At 41.8% G+C, this 25,517-nt stretch overlaps 1 protein-coding gene across 3 annotated transcripts in view; it reads left to right on the top strand.

The window, feature by feature from the left end:
* The window catches only part of smg1 (SMG1 nonsense mediated mRNA decay associated PI3K related kinase), a 181,659-nt gene that overhangs the window by 85,220 nt on the left and 70,922 nt on the right, over nucleotides 1-25,517 (top strand). For all 3 annotated transcript variants that reach the window (XM_078240916.1, XM_078240917.1, XM_078240919.1), the window contains 11 exons: nucleotides 2,410-2,611; nucleotides 8,686-8,795; nucleotides 9,783-9,930; nucleotides 12,037-12,196; nucleotides 13,270-13,390; nucleotides 16,292-16,540; nucleotides 17,068-17,355; nucleotides 17,448-17,592; nucleotides 18,931-19,069; nucleotides 19,276-19,497; nucleotides 22,208-22,388. In XM_078240916.1, coding sequence (XP_078097042.1) covers nucleotides 2,410-2,611; nucleotides 8,686-8,795; nucleotides 9,783-9,930; nucleotides 12,037-12,196; nucleotides 13,270-13,390; nucleotides 16,292-16,540; nucleotides 17,068-17,355; nucleotides 17,448-17,592; nucleotides 18,931-19,069; nucleotides 19,276-19,497; nucleotides 22,208-22,388 — 1,965 coding nt within the window. The remainder of the gene's footprint in view (nucleotides 1-2,409; nucleotides 2,612-8,685; nucleotides 8,796-9,782; nucleotides 9,931-12,036; nucleotides 12,197-13,269; nucleotides 13,391-16,291; nucleotides 16,541-17,067; nucleotides 17,356-17,447; nucleotides 17,593-18,930; nucleotides 19,070-19,275; nucleotides 19,498-22,207; nucleotides 22,389-25,517) is intronic.

Here is a 25,517-nt window from a genome sequence, read left to right as displayed (position 1 = left end):
TTTGCTCTGCCACTCATCTTAGTAAGAAGTCTCACAACACCAGGTTAAAGACCAACAGGTTTATTTGGTAGCAAAAGCCACTAGCTTTCGGAGTGCTGCTCCTTCGTCACGTAAGTAGAATAAGTATACTTACCTGACGAAGGAGCAGCGCTCCGAAAGCTAGTGGCTTTTGCTACCAAATAAACCTGTTGGACTTTAACCTGGTGTTGTGAGACTTCTTACTGTGTTTACCCCAGTCCAACGCCGGCATCTCCACATCATGACTACTCATCTTAGTGTCATGTGAATTTTGGCACACTACACTTGGTTCCCAACTCCAAATCATCTATGTAAATTGTAAACAATTGCGGTCCCAGCACTGATCCCTGAGGCACACTACTAGTCACTATGATCGCCGACCAGGAAAAAAACCATTTACCCCCATTCTTTGCTTTCTGTTAGTTAACCAATCCTCTATCCATGCTAATATGTTACCCAGAATACTGTGCACCTTTACCTTGTGCAGCAGCCTTTGGTGCGGCATCTTGTCAAATGCTTTCTGGAAATCCAGATACAGTAAAAAGTCTCAACACCAGGTTAAAGTCCAACAGGCTTATTTGGTAGCACGAGCTTTCGGTGCGCTGCTCCTTCATCAGGTGAGTCATAGAGACATCAAGGTTTAGTGGGTCACCTGATGAAGGGGCAGCGCTCTGAAAGCTCATGCCACCAAATAAACCTGTTGGACTTTAATCTGGTGTTGAGACGACTTACTGTGCTTACCCCAGTCCAACACCGGCATCTCCACATCATGAAATCCAGATATACCACATCCATAGGTTCCCCATTGTCCACTGTTCTCAAAGAATTCCACCAAGTTAATCAAACATGACCTGCCCTTCATTAACCCATGCTGCATCTTCCCAATGGGACAATTAATATCCCAATCTATTTTACCGTAGCCAGATGGAAGCGGTTCTCATTGAGGCTCATTCAGTCCTCTGCTGAACCAGAACTTTTGATAGGTGGAAGAAAGCCATAACCTCGAATATTGGAGCACCCACATTAGTCGGGTGAAAGTGTGTACTATCACCCAGTTTGCCAATTCTCTCCCTTTTAATCACCACAGTATAGTTTGTGACTGTTACTTCTATTGTTATGTAGTTTGTGAGCCTTCTGCAGTTCTGGGAAAATAACTTGGGTGGAAGACTTTTTGAAAATAAAGGTGACACTTGGGGCAGGTTGTGATTTATGTCATTTTCAGTTTAAAAAATAATTGTCCATCAGATCAAAGGTGGGTTGGCACACAGAAGGCTCTGCAGCCAATTTATACTTATTATTTGAATGCAAACCCTATTGCCTTTCCATAACTTGTCTGTTTGTTTCTTAAGTGAGTTAAATGTCCGCACCTCACCCCTGACATCCATTTTTGCAGGTCATCAAATGTGCAAAAGTATACTTTCTGGTAGTATCTTTTTTTATTATCAAGACACTACCAGGAACCAGGTAGCGAGTGGTATCGGCTGCCGTCAGTGGTGGTGGAGGCAAACTCAATAGGGTCATTTGAGACTCCTGGATGAGTACATGGGACTTAATAGGATGGAGGGTTATAGGTAGGCCTAAAAGGTAGGGATATGTTCGGCACAACTTGTGGGGCCAAATGACCTGTTTTTGTGCTGTAGTTTTTCTATGTTTCTATGTTTTTTCTAACTTTATGGTGTCAGAAATTGGCACTATCTGTAAAGTCACACTGAGCTTTCTGCTCCCCACCATTTCCCCCAAGGTGGAAGCCTCAGGTGACTGTCTGTGTGGAGTTTAAACATTCTCCCCATGTCTGCGTGGATTTCCTCCCGCAGTCCAAAGATGTGTAGGTTACATGGAATGGGCATGCTAAATTGTTCCAAGATTTGTAGGATAGGTGAATTAGCCACGATGAATGTGTGGGGTTGCGGGATAGGATGGGGGAGAGGGCCTGGGTAACTGGCTGTGTCAGAGTTGGTTCAGACTTGATAGGCTGAATGGCCTCTTGGTGCACTGTAGGGATTCTCTGATCTCTTTTTTTCATGAATCATTTTTTTAACTTCAGGTTCAGCGTTGTTGCTTCCCTTTACGTTGCCTTTGTGACTTTGGTCCCCTTGCGTCGTATAGGTCAGGACCACATGCAGCAGTCCAATTGTTATCTCGTCTTGAGCCGTGTACATCTTCAGCTGAAAGTGGCAATAAAACATAGTTAAATTTTGTTTAATACTGTCTCGTACTGTTTGGACATGTGTAGTGAGTCAAATAAGCCCCTTCCGTGGAAGGTGATTCGTACCCAATGTTCCTGGTAGTGTACATGCAGGTTGCTTCAGGTGAACCACCTGACTTCACTGTCTTTACGCAAAGCTGCAGTCAACTTTTTTAAAATCACTAATTGAACTTTGTTTTGTACAGCTGAAGGCAAGAAAACTGTCCTTACTAAACAAAGTGATACTTCTCCTGAAGTTGTGAATTATTTGGCGAATAAAGCTTGTGAATGTTACATTTCATTATCTGACTGGCCAGCTGTGGAAGAATGGCAGAATGCTATCTTAGCTTTGAAGAAAAGTACAAACGGATCATCCATCCACCTGAAGGCTGATTTTAACTACATCAGGTTAGAAACTTGAAGCAGTAATATCTATTTTGCACAAAATACAGAATGTATTGTTGGTAATGTTTACTGAAGACATTTGGAAAGGAATGTTTTTTTTCCACTGAAGTACACCCCTGCTATTAAATGGAAAAAGAATCAGAAAAAAAGATTGATTTATAAAAAGCTTAACATCTGCTACCTGGTAGATATATCCACTTTAAACTGCCTTTGTCTCTCCTGCCTTGGGAGTGTTTTGATCATTGAATATATATTGTTAAAAGTTCAAACATTCTCAATGTCTGTGTTGCTGGTAAGCAGTTATTGTCAATGCTGAGTTTCTTTTGAGAAGGTAGTGGCGGCTCACCAGTTTTAACCGCTAAGGCCTATGTGATAAAGATGTTGTTACTGGCAACTTCCAGTAACTTAAATCAGGCAGGTGTTTCGGAAAGGAACTTGTTTCCATGCACCTGCTGTCCTTGACCTTTTGAGGTGTTGAAAGTCGTGGACTTGATGGGGTGATTCCAAAGAAACTGGCAAGTTGCTGCAGTGCATCCTGCAGCTAGTACACCTGGAAGGGGCTAATTGCTGGCTTTTATGGATCATATTGTGCATCTTGAGGTTTGCGAACTTGCCCATCTAGGCAAGTGTGGAAGTGAGCTACATAACTCTGGGTTTCTGCCTCTGGCCTTCTGTAGTAGCCATGGCATTTATGTGGCTGTTATAATTTGGTCTCTGGTCAATGGTGATGACCACACCTTCCCCTCCCTCTGTTCCAGGACTTGAACACAAATCCAGACTGACACTCCAGTGCAGCACTGATGGAATGCTACACTTCGGGAGGTGTTGTCTTTCAGATGAGATATTAATCTTTGGCCCTGTTTACCTCTCAGGTGAACATGAAAGTTCCGTGGACATGAAAGTTCGATGGACTATTCAAAGAAGCGCAGGGGAATTATACTTTGTATCCTGGGCAATATCTAACAATCAGCATTACAAGGAATAGAATATCTGGTTATTGTCACATTGCAGTTTTTGCTTTGAGGCCTTTTTTATCTGTGGAATTGTGAATGAAGCTGAGCACTAATCAGCGAAACAGCCCATTTCTGATCTTAAAAGGTCATTGAGGCAGCCAAATAATACAGAATGAAACAGTGCAAACAGCCATTGGCCCATTGTGCTTGGGTCTGCTTTTTAATAAAGTTATCAAATTAATCCCACTTTCCTGTTCGTTCCTCTGGTCCTGGAATGTTTTCGACTATTTTTTGATTCAGTTGCAGGATGTGGATGTCACTGGTAAGGCCAAAATTTATCCATCCTTGATTGTCTGAGAAGTTGGTGAACTGCTAAATTGTACCGTTGCAGTCCAAGTGCCAACACTGACGGTGCAATGTTATAACCCTGTGTAGCCCTCCCCAGTTCCGGTTGACCCAATGGTAAGGAAGGAACGGTGATATCCTTCCAAGTCAGGATAGAGGGTGACTTGGAGGTAGTGGGGTTCCCATGAAGCTGCTGCTCTTGTCTTTAAGTGGGAGAGATAGTAGGTTTGGGAGGTATGTCTTTGTCAGTTGCTGCAGTGCGACATGGACCCCTGCAAACAAATGCTATTGTGGCTCAGATGATAAGCCTCAACTGCAGTTGTCTTCCTTGCCAGGTATGATTGGAGAGATGATATTGAAAAGAATGATAGCTGGCACGCATCGTCCGCATCCCGATTTGAAACCATATTTGTCAAGAAAGCTTGAGCTGACCATTTATTGTGTGGAATCTGAGCGATCATTCCTCCTCGTCTGCTTGGAAGAGTTCTTGGAATTAATACGTGAAGGACATCCTGGTGTAGTCAAGATGAAGGAATTAGCACGTGGCTATTTTTGGTGGCTGGGTCTGGAAACTGAGATTGAAGAAATGGTGGGATATTGTCAATCCTGCACACAAATAAATAATGCAGCATCGTTACCTCCTTTTACATCCTTGGAAGCAGCCCAAAATGCTATAGCAATGATTGCATGTAGATTTTGCTGGTTTGAGGGTTACATGTCCTTAGTCATAACTTCTGGACACAGAGTACATCAGTTATCATGAGATATTCTGCAACTGAACAAGCTGTTGAAAAATTCAATGAAACGAGATTTGGTAAACCGGAACAGATTGTTAGTGATAATGGTTCACAGTTTACTTCACAAGGGTTTGAGGATTATCGCAACGTAAATGGTATTCAGCATATAAATCTGCACCTTATTCATCAACCAATGAGTTAGCTGAAAGATTTGTACAATCCTTGAAACATTTTTTAAAAGCTTCAAAAGAACAAGGTTCATTATCACGTCTTGCGAATAGCTTTTTGGCATCTTACTGAAACACTCATGCGACTACCCAAAGCATTACTACTCTTAAAGAAAATGTTGAGAACTACTTTTGATATGTTGGAGATGTTCATTGCCTGGCACTTGTGTGGCACAAATGTTACTTGCCACTTGTCGGTCTAAGCCTGGATATTGTCCAGGTCTTTCTGCATTTGGACATGGACTGCTTCAGTATCTGAGCAACCGTGAATGGTGCTCAACATTGTGCAATCTTCAGCGAACATCCCACTTATGAACTTATGATGGAAAGAAAGTCATTAATGAAGCAGTTGAAGATGGTTGGGCCTGGAACACTATCCTAAGGCACTGAGATGATTGACCTCCAACAACCATCTCCTTTCGTACTAGATATTACTCCAGTGGGGATTTGCATTGACTCCTGGTTTGCTAGGGCTCCTTGATGCCACACTGAGTTAAATGCTGCCTTGATGTCAAGGGCTGTCACTCTCACCACGCCAACATTATATGTGATTTCACAGTTGGGCAACATTTGCTAAATTATCCTCAGCTTGCTAAAGATTATGCTGGCAACCAATTTCAGATTGCCATTTGGGCTCAGGGTGGCATATTTGTGTGTACTGGAAGGCCTATATATTAATACACAGGCCCTGTTTGTTGCAGACAGAACATGTACACGCACTGCACCTGTTTCAGCTAAACAAAATTAGTGGTAGCCCTTCACTGGTCCATTCCACAGGGCAATACCTTAATCAATTCAGCTGTTTGGGTTAAGATTCAAGCAATGCTTGGCAGTTATCTTTCAGTCACCATCAACTGGTACATTCTCCATGGCAAAACCAATCACAGTCCACCTGCCAACTAATTAGCACTGTCTTCTCATACAGTATAGTGTTTCCCCTGATGTTGGTATCCTTGTGAATAGCCTGATGAGTGCAAGATGAAAAGTTTCAAGTTTTTTTTCTGCAATGCTCAAGTTCTGTATTGCCAAATGACTAATTGAAGGAATTTCTGGATCAGAAAATATTTATTTCCACATTCCTGCTTTTCAGTGGCTCCAAGTTATTTTTTCTTATCTCCTTACCATGGGAAAAAAATTCATAATTATAGTGTGATAATTAATGTGTGTACACTAGAGAGAGGGACTGCTTCACTATTGAAGCACATATAGGGGTCTGTTTTTCTTGTATTCAATAATCCTGGGTGGCACAGTGGTTAGCACTGCTGCCTCACAGTGCCAGGGTCCCGGGTTCAATTCCTGGCTTGGATCACTATCTGTGCGGAGTCTGCATGTTCTCCTCGTGTCTGCGTGGGTTTCCTCCGGGTTCTCTGGTTTCCTCCCACACTCCAAAAGATGTGCTAGTTAGGTGCATTGGCCATGTTAAATTCTCCCTCGGTGTACCCGAACAGGCGCCAAAGTGTGGCAACTCAGGGATTTTCACGGTAATTTCAATGCAGTGTTAATGTAAGCCTTACTTGTGACACTCAAACTTTAAATTGTCTGAAGATGAGATCTGATTTGCTTGTATTGAGGCCTCACTTGAAAATAGAAGTTATGAGAAATCTGAAGAGTATCTTACTGGGTGAGATAGCAGAGCGTCAGCTGCTGCCTGTTAAACTACACCCCATCAAACACCACCTTTGGGAAGAGCTGTCAAGGGAGATGCTTTGCGGAACTAGTTTAAACTATTAATCCCCTGTTCCACCATTGAGTGAAATGATGGCTGATCTCTGACCTAACTGCATATAATCCACCTTTGTCCTAATTCATATGAACATGCAAAATAGGAGCAGAAGTAGGCCATTTGGCCCCTCAGGCTTGCTCCGCCATGTAATAGGACTGTGTCTAATCTGACTGCGTTGAGTTCCACATTCCACCTGCATCCCCCACCCGCACCACCACCTCAGGTAAAGTTGCACAGCCCTCAGAAAAAAATCTCACCTCTCTCCTATAAGGGCAACCCCCTAACGTTTAAATGGTGCTCTCCCCACAGGAACAAACATCCTTTCTGCGTCCATTAGCTGCCTTGGTCACCCACTGTACCTGCTTACCAATGTTTTGTGACTCGTGCATGAGAACACCATCGTTCTCCATTTATGTAATACTTTTTTAAAGTTCCTTTTCTACCTTTGGTAACACATTCCTGTCTCTCTCCAATTTGAAATAAATGTGTCTATGATTATTTGCTGTTTGTAGAAGAGTAGAAAACTTTACTATTTGTGTCAGTGTTTCCTGGTTTCACTCCTGAAGGATCTGGCTATGTTTGTTTTTGACCATAGTTGTAGATTCCCCAAGTGATGAAAACAGTTTCTCCCAATCTACTCTACCTGTTCTCAATATCTTAAACTTCAGTCAAATCACCCCTTTACTGTCCAAATTCCAGAGAATGCAGCCCTGCCTTGAGCAATCTTTCCTCTTAATTTAACCCTTGGAGTCCTGGTATAATTCTTGTGAATTGATGCTGCACTTCCTCTAAGGCCAGGATATCCTTCCTACGGTGTGATGGCCAGAGCTTCTCTCCGTAGTTGCAAGTGTGTCCTTTACATAAATGTAACATAACTTCCATACTAATACAAAAGCAAAATACTTCTGAAAATCCTGAAATCATTGATAATTGTGGTGTAAAGTTGAGGCCCAACACAGATTCTTGGGGGATATCACCAGTTTGAATCTGTCAGTGTGTGTACCTACCTGTTATTCTATTCTTTGTTCCTGCCGCTCGTTCAACTTCCGATCAGGATCAATGATTTGTTGCCAATTCCATCCTCTACTTTCACAGAAGACCAAGGAAATTTGAGTCCACTACGACTTTAACCAACTTTTACAGGTGCACCATAGAAAGCATTCTTTCTGGTTGTATCACAGCTTGGTATGGCTCCTGCTCTGCCCAAGACCGCAAGAAACTACAAAGGGTCGTGAATGAAGCCCAGGCCATCACTCAAACCAGCCTCCCACCCATTGACTCTGTCTACAGTTTCCGCTGCATAGGAAAAGCAGCTGGCATAATCAAGGATCCCACGCACCCCGGACATTCTCTCTTCTACCTTCTTCCATCGGGAAAAAGATACAAAAGTCTGAGGTCACGTACCAACCAAGTCAAGAACAGCTTCTTCCCTGCTGCCTTCAGACATTTGAATGGATCTACCTCACATTAAGTTGATCTTTCTCTACACCCTAGCTATGACTGAACATAACTCTGCACCCTCTCCTTTCCTTCTCTATGAATGATATGCTTTGTATAGCGTGCAAGAAACAATACTTTTCACTGTATACCAATGCATGAGACCATAATAAATCAAATTAAAATCAAATCTTCCAAGTTCCTAAGGATTTCTTTGGATTGATTTTATTAAATGCCTTCTGAAAGTCTATATAACTAATGTGTGGGTGTTACCTGGCCACTATTGTTACCTCTTCAAAAAGAATCAGTTGTGTTTGTTCGATGTGGCCTGCCCTTTACAAATATACACTGGCACGCTTTGATCAGCTGAAAATTTTCAAGGTATTCAGTCACACTTCCCTGAAAACTGATTTTCAAGCTAACTAGTCTTATCATTTTCTGCTTTTCTCCCCCTCTCCCCTTAAACACTAACCACTTCAGCCAAAATCTGCTCGTGTAATTATCGTGTTACAATGTCAGGATTTACAGAAACTTTTTAAGTGTATGGTTTAGGATTTTTCTCTTCAATTGATTGTTAGTAGATTTAACAGAAGGTTGATCTGCAAGTCCTGTAAGTTGCAAGCTTAGTTAACATTTGATGGTAATTTTGTCACAGAGCCCTTGGGAGTTTTGAGTGTGGTGATTTCCCTGCGTGTCAGGAACAACTGGAACTATTACCTGGGGAGGACATTAACTTCATCAATGGAGCTGCTAAAGAGAAATTAGGTACGTAAGAGTGTAAACCCTGTGAGCCTTGATACAAGCTGCCTTTTCCCCATAGATTTTTTACTGATTAAATACCAGAGGTACTTATACAAACAAGAATAACTAATTCAGCTCCTTAAGCTGGTTTGCTCAATCAGTTAGAGCATGATTAACATGTCACTTCCATTTTCCCATATCCTTTGCAATCTCCTAACAAAAATATCTATTTAATTTTGAAAATTCTAAATACTCAACACCCAAAGCCTGTCAGTTTGCTTTGTTTTTAAACATCTGTATGGTGTGGCACAGTGGTTAGCACTGATGCCTCACAGCACCAGGGACCCAGGTTCAATTCCCGGCCTGGGTCACTGTCTGTGCAGAGTTTGCACGTTCTCCTCGTGTCTGCGCGGGTTTCCTCCGGGTGCTCCAGCTTCCTCCCACAGTCTGAAAGACGTGCTGGTTAGGTGCATTGGCCAGGCTAAATTCTCCCTCAGTGTACCCGAACAGGCGCCAGAGTGTGGCAACTAGGGGATTTTAACAGTAACTTCATTGCAGTGTAAATGTAAGCCTACTTGTGACACTAATAAATAAACTTTAAAGTATTAGATCCCCACTCCGACTTCTGAACTCAGGGAATACGAACCCAAGTAACATATCCTCGTAATTTAACCCTTTTAGCCTTGGTATCATTTTGGGGAGTCTGTGCCTTAACCCTTCCATGGCCTGCTGTCCAAAACTGAATATAGTATTCCACAACAGGTCTGAGCAGGTTCCCTCCAACTGAAGCATCACTTCCTCCTTTAACTGTGCAGTGGACTCAACTGGATACTCGATAATTATACTTTGTCGCACTAGGACTACTAGAAGTTGCTTTCAGAAATTCTATTTTTTTTCATAATTCCCCAAGTTAAGAGTTGGTTCATGGATGCATTTAGATTATCTGCCGTTCCAAACCAGACATTTCTTGAGTTAAATATTTAATAAATATTTCAAATTTTTTGTTTGTAGACATGAAGAAGCTGCTTCCAAGTATGATGAGCCCTGACCCAAGAGAGCTCCAAAAAGCCATTGAGGTTCAACTAATGAGGAGTGCGATTTGCTTTTCTTCTACTATTGAACAAACCGATCAGGAAAAGAAGCTGCAGAGCAGCACTGAGTGAGTGTGCCGGATGCTGTTCTGTGCCCTTTAATTCTATCAGGTTGGATTGTGAATCAGTTAATATTTTCATGACATTTTTAAAGGACATGAGGAGCAGGAGAAGACGATTGCACCTTTTTAAATATATATATTAATGTGTGGGATGTGGGCATTGCTGGCTAGGCCAGAACTTATTGACCATCCCTGGAAAAGTTGATGGTGAGCCACCGCCTGGAATAGCTGCAGGTCATGGCCACGAGATCATTGTTGGGAAAACCCATCTGGTTCATTAATGTCCTTTAGGGAAGGAGATGTGCTGTCCCTACCCGGTCTGGCCTGCCTGTGAATCCAGAGCCACAATAATGTGGTTGACTCTCAACTGCCCCCTGAAATGGCCATGCAAGCTACTCAGTCCAAGGGCATCTAGTGATGGGCAATAAATGCTGATGTGGAGATGCCGGCGTTGGACTGGGGTAAACACAGTAAGAGTTTTAACAAAACCAGGTTAAAGTCCAGAACTGTTGGACTTTAACCTGGTGTTGTTAAAACTCTTACAATAAATGCTGGCCAGCCAGCAACACCCAAATCCCAGGAATGAATTTTTAAAAAAGTGTTGTAGGAAAAGAACAAAGAAAATTACAGCACAGGAACAGGCCCTTTGGCCCTCCAAGCCTGCACCGACCATGCTGCCCGACTGAAATAAACCCCCAATCCTTCCGGGGACCATATCCCTCTATTCCCATCCTATTCATGTATTTATCCAGATGTCCCTTAAAAGTCACTACTGTATCCGCTTCCATTACCTCCACCGGCAGCGAGTTCCAGGCACCCGCCATCCTCTGTGTTAAAAAAAAAACTTGCCTCGTACATCTCCTTTAAACCTTGCCCCTCGCACCTTAAACCTATGCCCCCTAGTAATTGACTCTTCCACCCTGGGAAAAAGCATCTCACTATCCACTCTGTCCATGCCTCTCATAATCTTGTAGACTTCTATCAGGTCGACTCAGTGCTGTTTGAAATGTAATTCAGGATCTTAATCCAGCGGCACTGAAGGGATGGCACTATAGTTCCAAGTCAGAATGGGAACTTGCAGGTGGTAGTGTTCCCTGGCACCTGCTGCCCTTGTCGTCCTTCTAGGTGGTAGAGGTCCAGGGTTTGAGAGGTGCTGCTGAAGGAGCTCTGCTCTGTCGTTCAACATGATCTTGGCTGATCTTTGACTTCAACTCCACCTTCCCATCCACTCTCCATATCCCTTGATTCCTGGAGAAAACAACAATCTAGAAATCTCAGCCTTAAATATATTGAATGTGGGGCATCCATATCCCTCTGGATTAGAGAATCCCAAAGAATTATTGACCTTTTGAGTGAAGAAATTTCTCATCACCTCCAATTGTGCCCCCTGCTTGCGGTTGTGCCCTGTGTTCTAGATTGTCCCGTCAGGGGAAACAGTGTCTGTGTCAACCCTGTCAGCAGCAAGGCTGTTAAAAGGGAGTGTTTGATTCTTTTATTCCAATGCTCATTAGTTTTGGCTGTCCAATTTTAAAATTAAATGCTCCCATGTTGGTTTTCTTTGTATATCTGCAGTTGAACATCTCGAGAATAATTGCAGCTATTAGATTTTTTTATTTCTGGAGAGGAGTTACTTGGCTGCATTTAACTGAAACTTTTGTTACACTCATATTCTTTCAGTCTGAGCGTACGTCTGATCTTCCCCATCTTTCAGTCAGCTGTTAGTAGCTGAATGAAATGTTTTTGATGTTTCACCTTGGGAATTCTGAAGCGAGGGTAGATAATGCCATTTTGTTAGATTTCCCTCAAGTATTCCATGATTTAAACTATCAGCGTGCATTTAACTTTGTGTAATTACTTTAACTGCTTTTTAAAAATTCTCATTTGTCTTTCTGTACGCTTCCAGTGTCCCCCCCACCCCACTCCCCACCCCCCGACATTGGGAGCTGCTTCAGCAACAGGTTAATTCACCTCGGCCCAGACAGCCAGGATAAATTAAGAACTTGGAGATATAACTTTATTTTGTACCAGTTAAACCCAAGGACTGTTGGAAATTGTTTTGCCAAAGTAAAGTTGAGTATATCTGAATTGTTGATGTGAGTTTTTGTGGTTTAGAAACACAGTCCGGTATCTGAAGCAGATGGCACGGATTGCAGTCGGCCCATTGAGACTGTCCACCTTATCGATGGCAGGTTCTCTGCCGATGCTCAGCACTCTGCAGCTGTACTGTTCGACTGCACTCGAGAATACTGTGACCAACAAGCTGTCCACAGAGGTAAGCTTCTTAAAGTTTCAGTGACTAGGACTTGTTGAAAGACTTTGGCTGGAAATTTCTGGCCGTTCTCACCACTGGGATCTTCCGGTTGAACCTTCGCCGTGGGATTCCCCTCCTCCCCCCCCCCCCTAACCTTCGCCATGGGATTCTTTCCCCCCCCCCCCCCCCAAAAATCTGGTTCACTAATGTTCTTCCTGATCTGGCCTATGTGACTCCAGACCCACAGCAATGTGGTTGACTCTTAAATGTCCTTTGAAATGGCCTAGTATGTCACTCCATTCAAGGGCAATCAGGTATGGGCAATAAATGCCCACATCCCATGAGTGAATTTAAATAAGCCCAATAAAAGGGAAGCTGAGAGATCTCTGCTCTGTCAAATATTTCATTGCATAACTCCCAGACGCAATGTCATTAATTTATCTGTCACTCACCAAATCTATTGGACTTTCATCCATTTCAGTCAGATTCTCAGTTATAGAGTCATAGAGGTTTACAGCATGGAAACAGGCCTTTTGGCCCAACTTGTCCATGCTGCCTCTTTTTTTAACACTAAGCTAATCCCAATTGTCCGCGTTTGGCCCATATCCCTCTATACCCATCTTATCCATGTAACTGTCTAAATGCTTTTTAAAAGACAAAATTGTACCCACCTCTACTACTACCTCTGACAGCTTGTTCCAGACACTCACCACCCTCTGTGTGAAAGAATTGCCCCTCTGGACCCTTTTGCATCTCTCCCCTCTCGCCTTAAACCTATGCCCTCTAGACTCCCTTGCCTTTGGGAAAAGATATTGACAATCTAGCTAATAGCTATCTAGTTCTGATCCAAGATCCTATGAGTTGTGGAGCACACATTAAGGTGGGGATTTATCGTGGGAAAAGTGATGGTGTCTTGCTTGGCTGCTTTCTTCTGGAGTTTCACTCCACTTTGCTCTGGTCTCGAGTTGGATCCTAACCCCCTCTACATTATAGTGTTGGTTCAAAATGTGAATGTATCCGTAATTGGGAATGGCTGTGCATTTGGTACAGACTTGGAAGATGACATTTATGGTCGCTAATTTTATTTTGTCTAGGATTGCCTGCTGCCACTGTATAGTGAAGCTCTGCAATCCTGTAAACAGCATGATGTCCGCCCATGGCTTCAGGCTTTAAGATACACGGTATACCAAGCTCGTTTAGCTGAAAAATTGAAAGGTAAGAAGATGTATTTCATTAATGTGAACAGAACAAAAGTAGCATCATAAGAACATCTTACTCACCAGATGTCTTCATTAGTTGATAATGACCTCAGAACTGCACAGTGGGGTGACCATTATCTGCTGTAATGAAGGAGATCTTCGTCTGTCTCTCTCACTTCCTTGCCTGCTGGCTAAATATTTGTCAGATAATTGAGTCCCTACCTTTCGCTCTTACAAACTAAATCCAAGTGCAAACCAAATAAAATAACTGAGGTGATGTTTTACCCAAGACTTTATACTTTGATAGGGTTGTACTATAGGCTCCCAAATAGTCAGTGGGAAAGTGAGGAGCAAATGTGTAAGGAGATTACAGATAGCTCCAAGAAAAATAGGATGGTAATAGTAGAGAATTTTAACTTTCCCAACATTGACTGGGACAGCCACAGTGTTAGAGGCTTAGAGGAGAGAAATTTGTTGTGTATTCATTCAGTATGTGGATGGCCCGACTAGAGAGGGGGCAAAACTTGACCTCTTGGGAAATAAGGAAGGGCAGGTGACAGAAGTGTTAGTGAGGGATCACTTTGGGACCAGTGACCATAATTCCACTAGTTCTAAGATAGCTATGGAGAATGATAGGTCTGGTCCAAAAGTTAAATTTCTAAATTGGGGCAAGGACAGTTTTGATGGTATCAGACAGGAACTTTCAAAAGTTAATTGGGGGAGTCCGTTGGCAGGCAAAGGAACGTCTGGTAAGTGGGAGGCTTTCAAAAGTGTGTTAACCAGGATTCAGGGTAAGCACATTCCAGAGTGAAGAGCAAGGCTGGTAGAAGTAGGGAACCCTGGATGACTCTGGATATTTAGGCCCTGGTCAAGAAGAAGAAGAGGCACATGACATGCATAGGCAGCTGGGATCAAGCGGATCGTTTGAAGAGTATAGGGAGTGTAGGAGTAGAGTTAAAAGAGAAATCAGGAGGGCAAAAAGAGGACACGAGATTGTTTTGGCAGATATGACAAAGGAGAATCCAAAGAGCTTCTACAAATACATAAAGGGCAAAAGAGTAACTAGGGAGAGAGTAGGGCCTCTTAAGGATCAACAAAGTCATCTATGTGCGGATCCACAAGATGGGTGAGATCCTAAATGAATATTTCTCCTCCGTATTTACTGTAAGAGAAAGGCATGGATGTTAGTGCAGTGTACATATTACAGAGGAGGTGGTGCTGGAAGTCTTAAAGCACGTCAAAGTAGATAAATCTGCGGGACCTGATGAAGTGTATCCCAGGATGTTGTGGGAGGCTAGGGAGGAAATTGCAGGTCCCCTAGCTGAGATATTTGAATCATCGACAGCCACAGGTGAGGTGCCTGAAGATTGGAGGGTGGCAAATGTTGTGCCTTTGTTTAAAAAGGGCTGCAGGGAAAAGCCTGGGAACTACAGGCCAGTGAGCCTCACATCTGTAGTGGGTAAGTTGTTAGGTTACTGAGAGAGAGGATCTACAGGCATTTAGAGAGGCAAGGACTGATTAGGGACAGTCAGCATGGCTTTGAGAGTGGAAAATCATATCTCACAAATTTGATTGAATTTTTTGAAGGGGTAGTCATGAGGGCAGTGTAGTTGATGATGTCCACATGAACTTTAGCAAGGCCTTTGACAAGGTACCACGTGGTAGGTTGTTGCATAAGGTTAAATCTCACAGGATCAAGAGTGAGGTAGACAAATGGGTACAAAATTGGCTTGATGACAGAATACAGTGGGTGGTTGTAGAGGGTTGTTTTTCAAACTGGAGGCCTGTGGCCAGCGGTGTGCCTCAGGCAACACTGTTGTTTGTCATTTATATTAATGATTTGGATGAGAATTTAGGAGGCATGGTTAGTAAGTTTGCAGATGACACCAAGGTTGGCATGGTAGACAGTGAAGAAGGTAACTCGGATTGCAATGGGACCTTGATCAATTGGGCCAGTGAGCTGATGAATGGCAGATGGAATTTAAGTTAGATAAATGCGAGGTGATGCATTTTGGTAGATTAACTACGCCCTGCATTGGCTCAATGGTAGGGCACTGGGGAGAGTTATAGAACAGAGATCTAGGACTGCAGGTTCATAGCTCCTTGAAAGTGGAGTCACAGGTGGACAGAGTGGTGAAGAAGGCATTCAGCATGTTTGGTTTCATTGGTCAGAACATTGAATACAGGATTTGGGAAGTCTTGTTGAAGTTGTACTAGACATTGGTAAGGCCACACTTGGAATACTGTGCGCAATTCTGGTCACCCTATTATAGAACGGGTATTATTAAACTAGAAAGAGTGCAGAAAAGATTTACTAGGGTGCTACCGGGACTTGATGGTTTGAGTGGGACTGACTGGGACTTTTTTCTCTGGAGCGTACGAGGCTGAGGGGTGATCTTAGAGGTCTACAAAATAATGAGGGGCATAGATTAGCTGGATAGTCAATATTTTTTCCCAAAGGTAGGGGAGTCTAAAACTAGAGGGCATAGGTTTAAGGTGAGATGCAAAAGGGTCCAGAGGGACAAGTTTTTCAGAGGGTGGTGAGTGTCTGGAACAAGCTACCAGAAGTAGTAGTCTAAGTGGGTGAATTTTGTCTTTTTGTGGGTATAGAGGGAGATGGGACAAACGTGGGAAATTGGGACTAAGTGGCTTTAAAAAAAGGGGGGGGCAGCATGGGCAAGTTGGGCCGAAGGGCCTGTTTCCATGCTGTAAACCTCTGACTCTAAGGCTAATTGGACAAGATGCCAGTCAAAGAAGTTTCTGCCATACAGTGCATAGTGTTTCCAATAATACACCTGATATGTTTCTTGGAATAATAAGAAGTTGAAAGATTAATTTCATTATTTTTGATCGGTTAGCATGCCATTCAAATGTTCAAAATTACTCAACTGAACCATTGAATTTTTTTAAAATCCAGGTTCCAGCACTTCAGTTAATGGACATCTGATGGAACTTGGGCTCACAGCAGTTAAATTTGCTCGGAAACAGGGGAATGTACTTTTGGCCACCAAACTCCTCGAGCAGTGTAGTAAGACTTCACTGAACGATGCTAGCACAACGCAAGATTTAGTCCATTTGTTCAAACAAATGTCATTGCATGGCACTGTTAATGAAAAGTGGGGACCTGAACTCGATATTGAGAAATCGAAGCTGTTGTACACGGCAGGTAACCAAAGGAGATATTTCTATTTAATGTTTTTAGTAAAACTTTGTATTTTCTGTCTTCCCTTCATCTTTGCTCCTGCTTGCGGAGTTATCTGCTTTCAGACCCTTTCCATTCTGCTCAGGATAATTGCTTTTTCCTTTTCCCCATGAGGGTATGAGGTATACTTGTACTTTTCTTACAGAACCGCGCAAGGGCTGCTTCTCAGTGGCTGCTGAACTGTTTAACAACAGTTATGAGAATAAGCTTCTGTCTTTACTACCATTGCTGAATCAGAGTGATGCCACAGGCATTTGTACTTTCTGCAGGGGGATACCTGTTGTTTTGTGTCTGATGGGGGTGGAAAGACAGCAGCAGTAATGTTCGGCCACAACCAATACCATATTTCCTTATGATAACATTTATAGCACTTCAATAATTAACTCTGTTCTTTTGAACTTCTATCTAGTAAGCTGTTTTGAAAGAGTACTTTGTAACCTTTTATTAATCTAATAGAGCTATGCTGAGAAACATTTGATCCATGTTATTAGGTCATTCTACACAAGCCATGGAGATGCTGAGTTCCTGCGCCATATCATATTGCAAATTCTCCAAAGCAGAATCTGCCGTTGCCAAGTCGATACTCACCTTGACTAAATGGATTCAGGCAGAATGGAAAGAAATGTCTATCCAGCTAAAGCAAGTTTTCAGAGCTCAACAGCAAAAATCTATTACCGGCCTGCCAACGTTGGCAAAAAACATCCACACTTTGGCTGAACTGACCCCTCCTAGTTTAATGGAGGAAGTGGCTTGCCCCAAAATGGTGGTTGAATCAACAGGTAAGTGTACTGACAATTTCTCAGCAACGAGCACATGATGTGGACACTTTTAGCGAGCTATTAAGATTACGTTCAAATTGTTCTTTTCTCAGTGAATATTGGGGTTGGAGAACCTGACTTCATTTTAGGGCAGCTGTACCATCTATCAGCGGTTCAAGCACCTGAAATAGCGAAGTCTTGGGCAGCGTTGGCCAGTTGGGCTTACAGATGGGGCAGGAAGGTGGTCGATAATGCTAGGTAAGTGTGTGGATCATTTTGTTCAACTATTCAGTCACCATAGCTCTGCACTTGGGATCTTATCAAATGTATTCTTGTGCAGTTTGGTTAGGCAGCAGGAATAATTTGCCAGAGTGTTGTGATATAACTCAATCCCTGTTTTAAATTAATATATTTTAATCCTTGCATCTCTAACACTTGATGTAATTTATGCTTTAATTGGGAAGCTTGCTGGAAGATTGGGAAGCAGGAAGGTAGAGTTGGTTACAGTACAGGCCAAGGAGCTGGAGGTTTCAAAGTAGCAGGCTGGTGTAATTACAGCATAAAATGTCTTGATTCTAAATCTATGGTGTCCCATTCTGGGCACCGCAGTTTAGGAAGGGGGTCATGGATTGAAGTTTATTAGAATGGTATCAGGGACATTCGGCTGAAGTTAAAGAAACTGGTTGAGTAGAGAAGGTTAAGGGGAAATATAACAGAATGAAAAACTTCCATTGATATAGTGCTTTTCTCAATTGCCAGATGTCTCGATGTTCTTTCCAACTGATGAAATATTTTTGAAATGTAATCATTGTGATAATGTGGGAAACATGGCGACCATTATGTGCTGAACAAAATCCTGCAACAATGATGAGATAATCTGTTATTTCTGACACTGATTGAGGAATAAGTATTGGGCAGGACACTGGGGATAACTCCCCAGCTCATTTATAAAATAGTGTCATAGGATTGTTTACATCCATCCGAGCAGGACCTTGGGGCTTCAGTTTAAAACCTCATCTGAGAAATAGCACCTCTAACAGTGCAGTATTCCCTCAGTACTGTACTAAAATGTCAACATTGATTTTGGTGTCCAAGCGCTGAAGGTGGACTTGTACCTGGAACCTTAACTCTGTTGGTACACTCCTGCCTCTCTGTCACAAAGCTGGCACAAAATCATCAGTTATAAAGGAACAGTTTCCATTGACAAACAAGTCAGTAACCAGACGAGACAGGTTTAAGTTGATGGGGGAAAAAATACTTAGTTTTTTAAAACGGGTTGTAACTTGGGGGATGTGCTGAGAGGGTGGAAGAAGCGGATACAATAATTTTTAAAAGAGAATTGGATAAATACTTGAAAGGGAAAGATGTGCAGGGCTATGGAGAAAGGAGGAGGGAATGACTAATTGGATATCTCAGGGCCAGCAAAAGCATGGTAGGCTGAATGGCCTCCTATGTGGAAGGAAGTCTGCATGCACAAAAATATTTAATATGTTATTGATTGGAGATTGTCAGAATATTAGTCTATTTATACTAAAGAAAAGATGATGTGGTTCTTGTGAAGAATGAATATCTATTTTTGGGTCCACTTTAATACAGTCAGGGTGAAGGTGTTCCACTTCTGGCCAGAGAAAAGACAGAAGTTCAAAATCTACTTCCAGAAAACATATCTGAAGAAGACAAAGAAGCTATTTACGGAATTCTGGGGCAAGCGATGTGTCGACCAACAGGAATTCAGGTAAACGTTTGGGAAGGATTGATTAAATTGCTGCATTGAAGAATAATGACCTAAACTTTATATTTGACAGCTAAACACAAACTCACAGAAAAAAGTATTTTGATTCCATTTGTATTTTCCAGAGACTTTGTAAGATATTTAATTTGTTTTCTTTCTGTTGACATGAACTAAACTTTCCTTTCCTTGTTTCTTTAAATGTTATTCAGGATGAAGACTTGGCCCTGCAGATAAATGATGATGAAGAAGATGACATGGTGGAAGTTATTTGGCGGCAGCTGATGACGAACTGCCCATGGCTTGCTGACCAGGATGAGAGTGTTGTCGAAGGATTAATTGAAGTATGGAGAAAGGTTGTAGACCGGATATTCAACCTTTATAAACTTTCTTGCAAAGCGTACTTCACTTTCCTTAAACTGAATGCCGGTCAGGTTAGTAACCAAATTACTTGTCCGTATTATTGTTTTTGGTGATGTGTTTGGTTGGGTGATTTATTTGGATAGCCTGCCCCAATCAACTTGTGGCAATAAAATTCTCTGGAGTTTCATGCTAGCATAATATCTTCCTACACTTTCATATGAAGTCTAACTGGTTATAACCATGGTCTTTTGCTGGGAGCACCGAGAAAGGGCCAGTAAGAAGCTGGAGAACTGATGGGAAACATGCTCTGAATTTTGGGTTGATGCTGAAAAACGTAGGTACTGGCCCTTGCTAATGTATTTGGCAGGATCCCATTTGCTCGCGTTTCCTCTATACAGGGCTCTGCTAGTGTTAGGTGTGTTGGTAACTGGTGTGGAGTATTTTATTTTGTCACTGTATCCAAATCAACAATCCCTTTGCGTGAGTGCTTCCATAGTCCAGAGGAAGTCTTTTTGCCTGTCAGGTATGTCACTAATCCAATGCTATGCATGGTTTCTTGTGCTTTTAAGCACCTTTGTTGGAATGACATTTCTAACATTACATTCTGCACACTCTCCTTTCCTTCTCTTATGTACAGTATGCTTTGTATGGCATGCAAGAAACCATACTTTTCACATGTGACAAATCAAATCAAACATTTCTGTGCAGCTTGAAATTACTAGCAAAGAAACCTTTTCATAAAGTGGTAAATCTAAGATGTAGGAAATTTACAGGCAAGTTTGTATCTTTCAGAAATACACTTCTGGGAGTACAGTATCTTTAGCTGCAGCTTGACTGAGTAAAGTTTTAAGCTCCTTCCTTTTCATCTGTGCTCGGGCTGTAAGAAAGTCAACAAAATGGTTAGAGCAACTGGTGAATACGTTTTGCCTGATAGTTCTGTCAAGATATCTACTGTTGTGTGTGCGATTGCTTCTCCAGATGTGCAGTTGGTTTTGAGAGATAAGAGCATTGTCTTATATGGATTGCTTTATTTCTGTTAAAAATTGATGAAATGTCAAAGTGCTTTGCAAGCAAAGATTCCGATTACTGCAAAAGCCCCATTAAAGCAAGTAACTCAGAGTTTGAACTAACTCCTCAGCAGTAATTTTTATTGTGTCTACGTCAGAGTCGAAGCTTGGCATATGGTCTGCCTTTCTGATGCATTTGCCAGCTCCCAATAATCCTGAGAAACTGGGATCCGGATTTTGAGAAAGCCAACCAGGCAGTATTCATGCAGACGATGTAGAACATTAGGGAGGGCAGAGTGATTCCTATGTTGGTGGCAATCCCTGATGTATAAAATGTTCCATCGGTAGCTCAGGATAAAACCCACTGTTCTCTAACAAGTCACCTGGTACCACAATGATAGCAGCAGTCCTACACAGCATCTTGGAAATGGAATGGTGAAGGAATCTGCACCCTGCTATTACTGCTGACAGGGATACGGTACAACCAGTTTTCACAAGGTTCTCTTTGTACGGAGGGGCTCATAGTGGCTGAAAGGAAGATATTGATCATTCCAAAAGTAATTGAAAGCTATCATGGTTAATTCTTAAGGGTTAAGTTGGTCAGAGAATTAGAACTATTGCATATTGGTAACACGTGGGATTGACCTGAGCAGTGTGTGCAAATCAAGTACTTCCAGACAATTGTCAACTGTAGCGTTAAGAGGCCAAAATTGCCTAATGTTCTTCAGGCAGAAGGAATTCTGCTTAACTAGTGTTTCTTGGAGTGTAACATGAAGTCAAAACATGAGGTTTAACACTGCCCTCACTGACCTAGAAACTTGTAGCTAGGGTAGCTTTTACAGTGAGCAAAATAACTACAGCAGACCCTTTTGGAGCAGGATTCACATTTTCTCTAAGAGCTATGCAGATGTGAAAGGAAGAATCATGGATATTGATCACTGATCAATGATTTGTGGAATTCTTTACAAATTCAAGAACCAGGTCTCCACAGAGACAAAGCTTGAGTTATTAAAGCTGAGGTGACTGAAGTAAACCTTGATGGTGTGGACTGAGTTGACTTTCCTCCACTGACACAAAACTCTACTAGCCCCTGGTTCAAGCAAAATTGAATAAACTTTAAGAATAGTTTTGAAGGTTTTTGGCAAAACTAGTACTATTATTACTAAAGTCTATCCCTTTGTAGCAAAATAACATTCCATTAAATCTTGCCCTTGAGGGTGTGATTGTTGCCAACAGAAAGAAAAAGTACGAGTGCATTTTAAAATGAGTCTTTGTGGATTAAGATCATCTGATAATGGTAACAAAGTAGCATTTCCTTAAGAGCATGCTAACTTTGGGTAGGTTGGTGGGATGTTATTGTGAAAGTTTAAGTAGGGAGGCCTACCTTTAGCAACATAGAAACTAGACGCAGGAGGAGGCCATTCAGCCCTTCGAGCCTGCTCTGCCATTCACTTTGATCATGGCTGATCATTGAATTCAATATCCTGATTCCCCCCCTCCATATCCCTTGATCCCTTTAGCCCCCTAATTTTTTCTTTGATTTAAAGTTATTCCTTGTTTATTTAGCATTGCATCTGCTTTCATAAAATTCTGTTCTTTTGTATAATTTCTCCCACAACATTAAATACTTTAAGAATTTTATCTATTCTTGTAATATGTTGCAAAATCTAATGCAATTGACCCTAATGGCCTGTTTTTAACAATTTTAACCTTTTCATTTTGGACAATAAAGTGGGTTGAATTTTAATGTTTTTCGATATTGCTGTCATTGCAGGTTCATGTGGAAGGTGAAGATCCCAAGGTGATGCTCAATAATACAGCCACCAAGCAAAGCAATGATGATGTCATTGTTATGGCTACTTTAAGGTTGTTAAGATTATTGGTGAAGCATGCTGGTGAACTTCGGGAGGGCCTGGAGCAAGGTCTGGCCACCACTCCCACAGCTCCCTGGAGAGGCAAGTAGTAAATAACATTGTTGTACGTCGCCTCAAATCACTGCTGATACTAAGCTTTCCTTTTATGCCATGTAAGAACAGATTGAAATTAATTCAATAATGGCCAATGTTGGATTGAAGTGAGATTATAACTGAAACTTTAGATATGCTGCCTTAATCAGAGTGGCTAAGTAAAGGTGCCACACTGATTACAGTTCTGATTACTTTTCTGTTTTTTCTGAAGAATTTGCAGATGACTCCAAATTGAAAGTAGAGGTTATGATGGGGAAAACAATGTCAAAATACAAGAAGACGTTAGTAAATTTGCACAATGTATTTGTAATTGACAGATTAGAGGAAGTAACGAACAAGGTTGATAAAAGGGAATCTGTAGATGTGGTGTACTTGGATTTCTAAACGGCATTTGATAAGATGCTATATCAAAGATTACTATGAACAAGATCAGTAGTATTGAGGAAGCAGGGGGGCTGCAGAAGGACTTGGACAGGTTGGGAGAGTGGGCAAAGAAGTGGCAGATGGAATACAATGTGGAAAAATGAAGCTATGCACTTTGGAAGGAGGAATGGAGGCATAGACTATTTTCTAAATGGGAAACTGCTTAAAATATCAAAGTAAGAAGTTTAACAACACCAGGTTAAAGTCCAACAGGTTTATTTGGTAGCAAAAGCCACAAGCTTTCGAAGCTCTAAGCCCCTTCTTCAGGTGAGTGGGAATTCTGTTCACAAACAGAGTTTATAAAGACACAGACTCAATTTACATGAATAATGGTTGGAATGCGAATACTTACAACTAATCAAGCCTTTAAGAAACAAAACAATGGGAGTGGAGAGAGCATCAAGACAGGCTAAAAAGATGTGTATTGTCTCCAGACAAGACAGCCAGTCTCACTGGCTCCATTTGGAGTATTGTGAGCAGTTTGTGGCCCCATATCTAAGGAAGGACGTACTGGCCTTGGAAAGGATCCAGAAGAGGTTCACAAGAATGATCCCTGGAATGAAGAGCTTGTCGTATGAAAAACAGTTGAGGACTCCGGGTCTGTATTCGTTGGAATTTAGAAGGATGAGGGTGGATCTCATTGAAACTCACAGGATACTGTGAGGCCTGGATAGAGTGGACGTGGAGAGGATGTTTCCACTCGTAGGAAAAACTAGAACGAGTGGGCACAACCTCAGGCTAAAGGGACGATCCTTTAAAACAGATGAGCAGGAATTTCTGCAGCCAGAGAGTGGTTGGTGAATCTGTGGAACTCTTTGCCACAGAAGGCTGTGGTGGCCAGATCATTGAGTGTCTTTAAGACAGAGAAAGGTAGATTCTTGATTAATAAGGGGATCAGTGGTTACGGGGAAAAGGCAGGAGAATGGGGATGAGAAAAATATCACCCATGATTGAATGGCAGAGCAGACCCGATGGGGCAAGTGGCCTAATTCTGCTCCTATGTCTTATGGCCTTATAAGAGCAGTGAGTGTACGGGGTTACATATTAGCATGGATGAAGGATTGGTTAGTGAATAGGAAGCAGAGAGTAGGGATGAATGGTTCTTTTTGTGGTTGGACCCGGAGTCCTCAACTGTTTTTCATACGACCAGTGGAGTGCCACAGGGATCAGTGCTGAAGCGTGAACTATTTACAATCTATATCAATGACTTGTTGAGACTAGAGATATAGTAGCTAAATTTGCTGATGATACAGAAATAAGTGGAAAGTAAGTTGTCAAGAAGAGGTAAAAGTCTGTGAAGGGATATGGATGGGTCAAGTGAGTGGGCAAAAAAATGGCTATACTATAGGAAAAATGTGAACTTGTCCACTTTGGCAGGAAGAATAGAAAATCGGTATACTATTTAATTAGAGAGAAATTGCAGAACCATGTGGTACAGAGGGATCTGGGTGTCCTGGTACATGAATCACAAAAAGTTAGTCTGCAGGTATAGCAAGTGATTCGGAAAGGGAAATGGAATGTTGGCATTTATTGCAAAGGGAATGGAATCTAAAAGTAGGAACGTTTTACTGCAGCTGTACAGGGCCTTGGTGAGATCATATCTGGAGCACTGTGTACAGTTTTGGTCGTCTTATTTGAAAAAGGATATAATTGCTTTTGAAGCAGTTCAGAGAAGGTTCATTCGACTCATTCCTCGGATGAGGAGCTTATCTTATGGAGAAAGGTTGAACAAATGGGCCCATACCCATTGGAGTTTAGAAGAATGAGAAGTAATCTCATTGAAACTTACAAGATCCTAAAGGGAACTCTGCCGAAGGGTCATCCAGACTCAAAACGTTGGCTCTATTCTCTCTCCACAGATGCTGTCAGACCTGCTGAGATTTTCCAGCATTCTCTGTTTTTGAATAATATATTGTATGCAGATCATATAGCTGGAGACTGTATCACTGCATACCTGCCTCAAGCAATCAGATCCAGTAGACTGATAAATTTATTAGACAGCTAACAGGAAACTGTTCCAAAAACCCACAGTGGCTGCAGCTGACCTAATAATGACTGGATGGAAATCTATTTGTTGTTTATTTGTAAAATTCCTTGGGAGTTAGTGCAGCAAAGGCTTGGTGTGGTTATAATATTAGCAAATTGATGCCTTCATTATGCAAATATAAAAAAGCAAAAATTAATCAATTTTTCAAAATATATGGATAGTTCCTTATGAACTGAAATGTGAAAGCTTCACAGTAGTCCTAAGATTTTAGGAAGGCTACCAAAAATTAGGGATTTAATATAACTGAGAAATATGATGTAATTTACAAGTATCTGGTAGCAGTGATTTCCGGAGGATTGTGAGGCACACAATTCTCTGCCACTTGGTTGAAGAGACTTGTTGGAATGTGCTCTGTTTACTTTCAAACATATGATTTGTATCTGTAATTACTATAGGATCAATGCCTTATGCTCACTCCCTTTCTTATCCTCTCACTGTTGCATAATTTACTTTTACACATTTTAAATAAAAGTGCAATCATTAGAATGGGCAGAGGAACTTTGCAGTTGCAAATAGGAACAGGTTAAGCTTAGCAATTCTGTGACAAACGAGCTTGAGGGGTTCACTTTGTGTTCAGCTGAAGTTGATCATGTAGGAAGAAATCATTCGTGCGCAGTTTTCACTCTGATTGGAAGTGCAAAAATGCT

The sequence above is a fragment of the Mustelus asterias genome, chromosome 23 (assembly GCF_964213995.1).
Source record: "Mustelus asterias chromosome 23, sMusAst1.hap1.1, whole genome shotgun sequence".
NCBI classification, from domain to species: Eukaryota; Metazoa; Chordata; class Chondrichthyes; order Carcharhiniformes; family Triakidae; genus Mustelus; species Mustelus asterias.
Note: the sequence above shows the minus strand (reverse complement) of the source record. Positions and strands in the feature narration are given on the sequence as shown.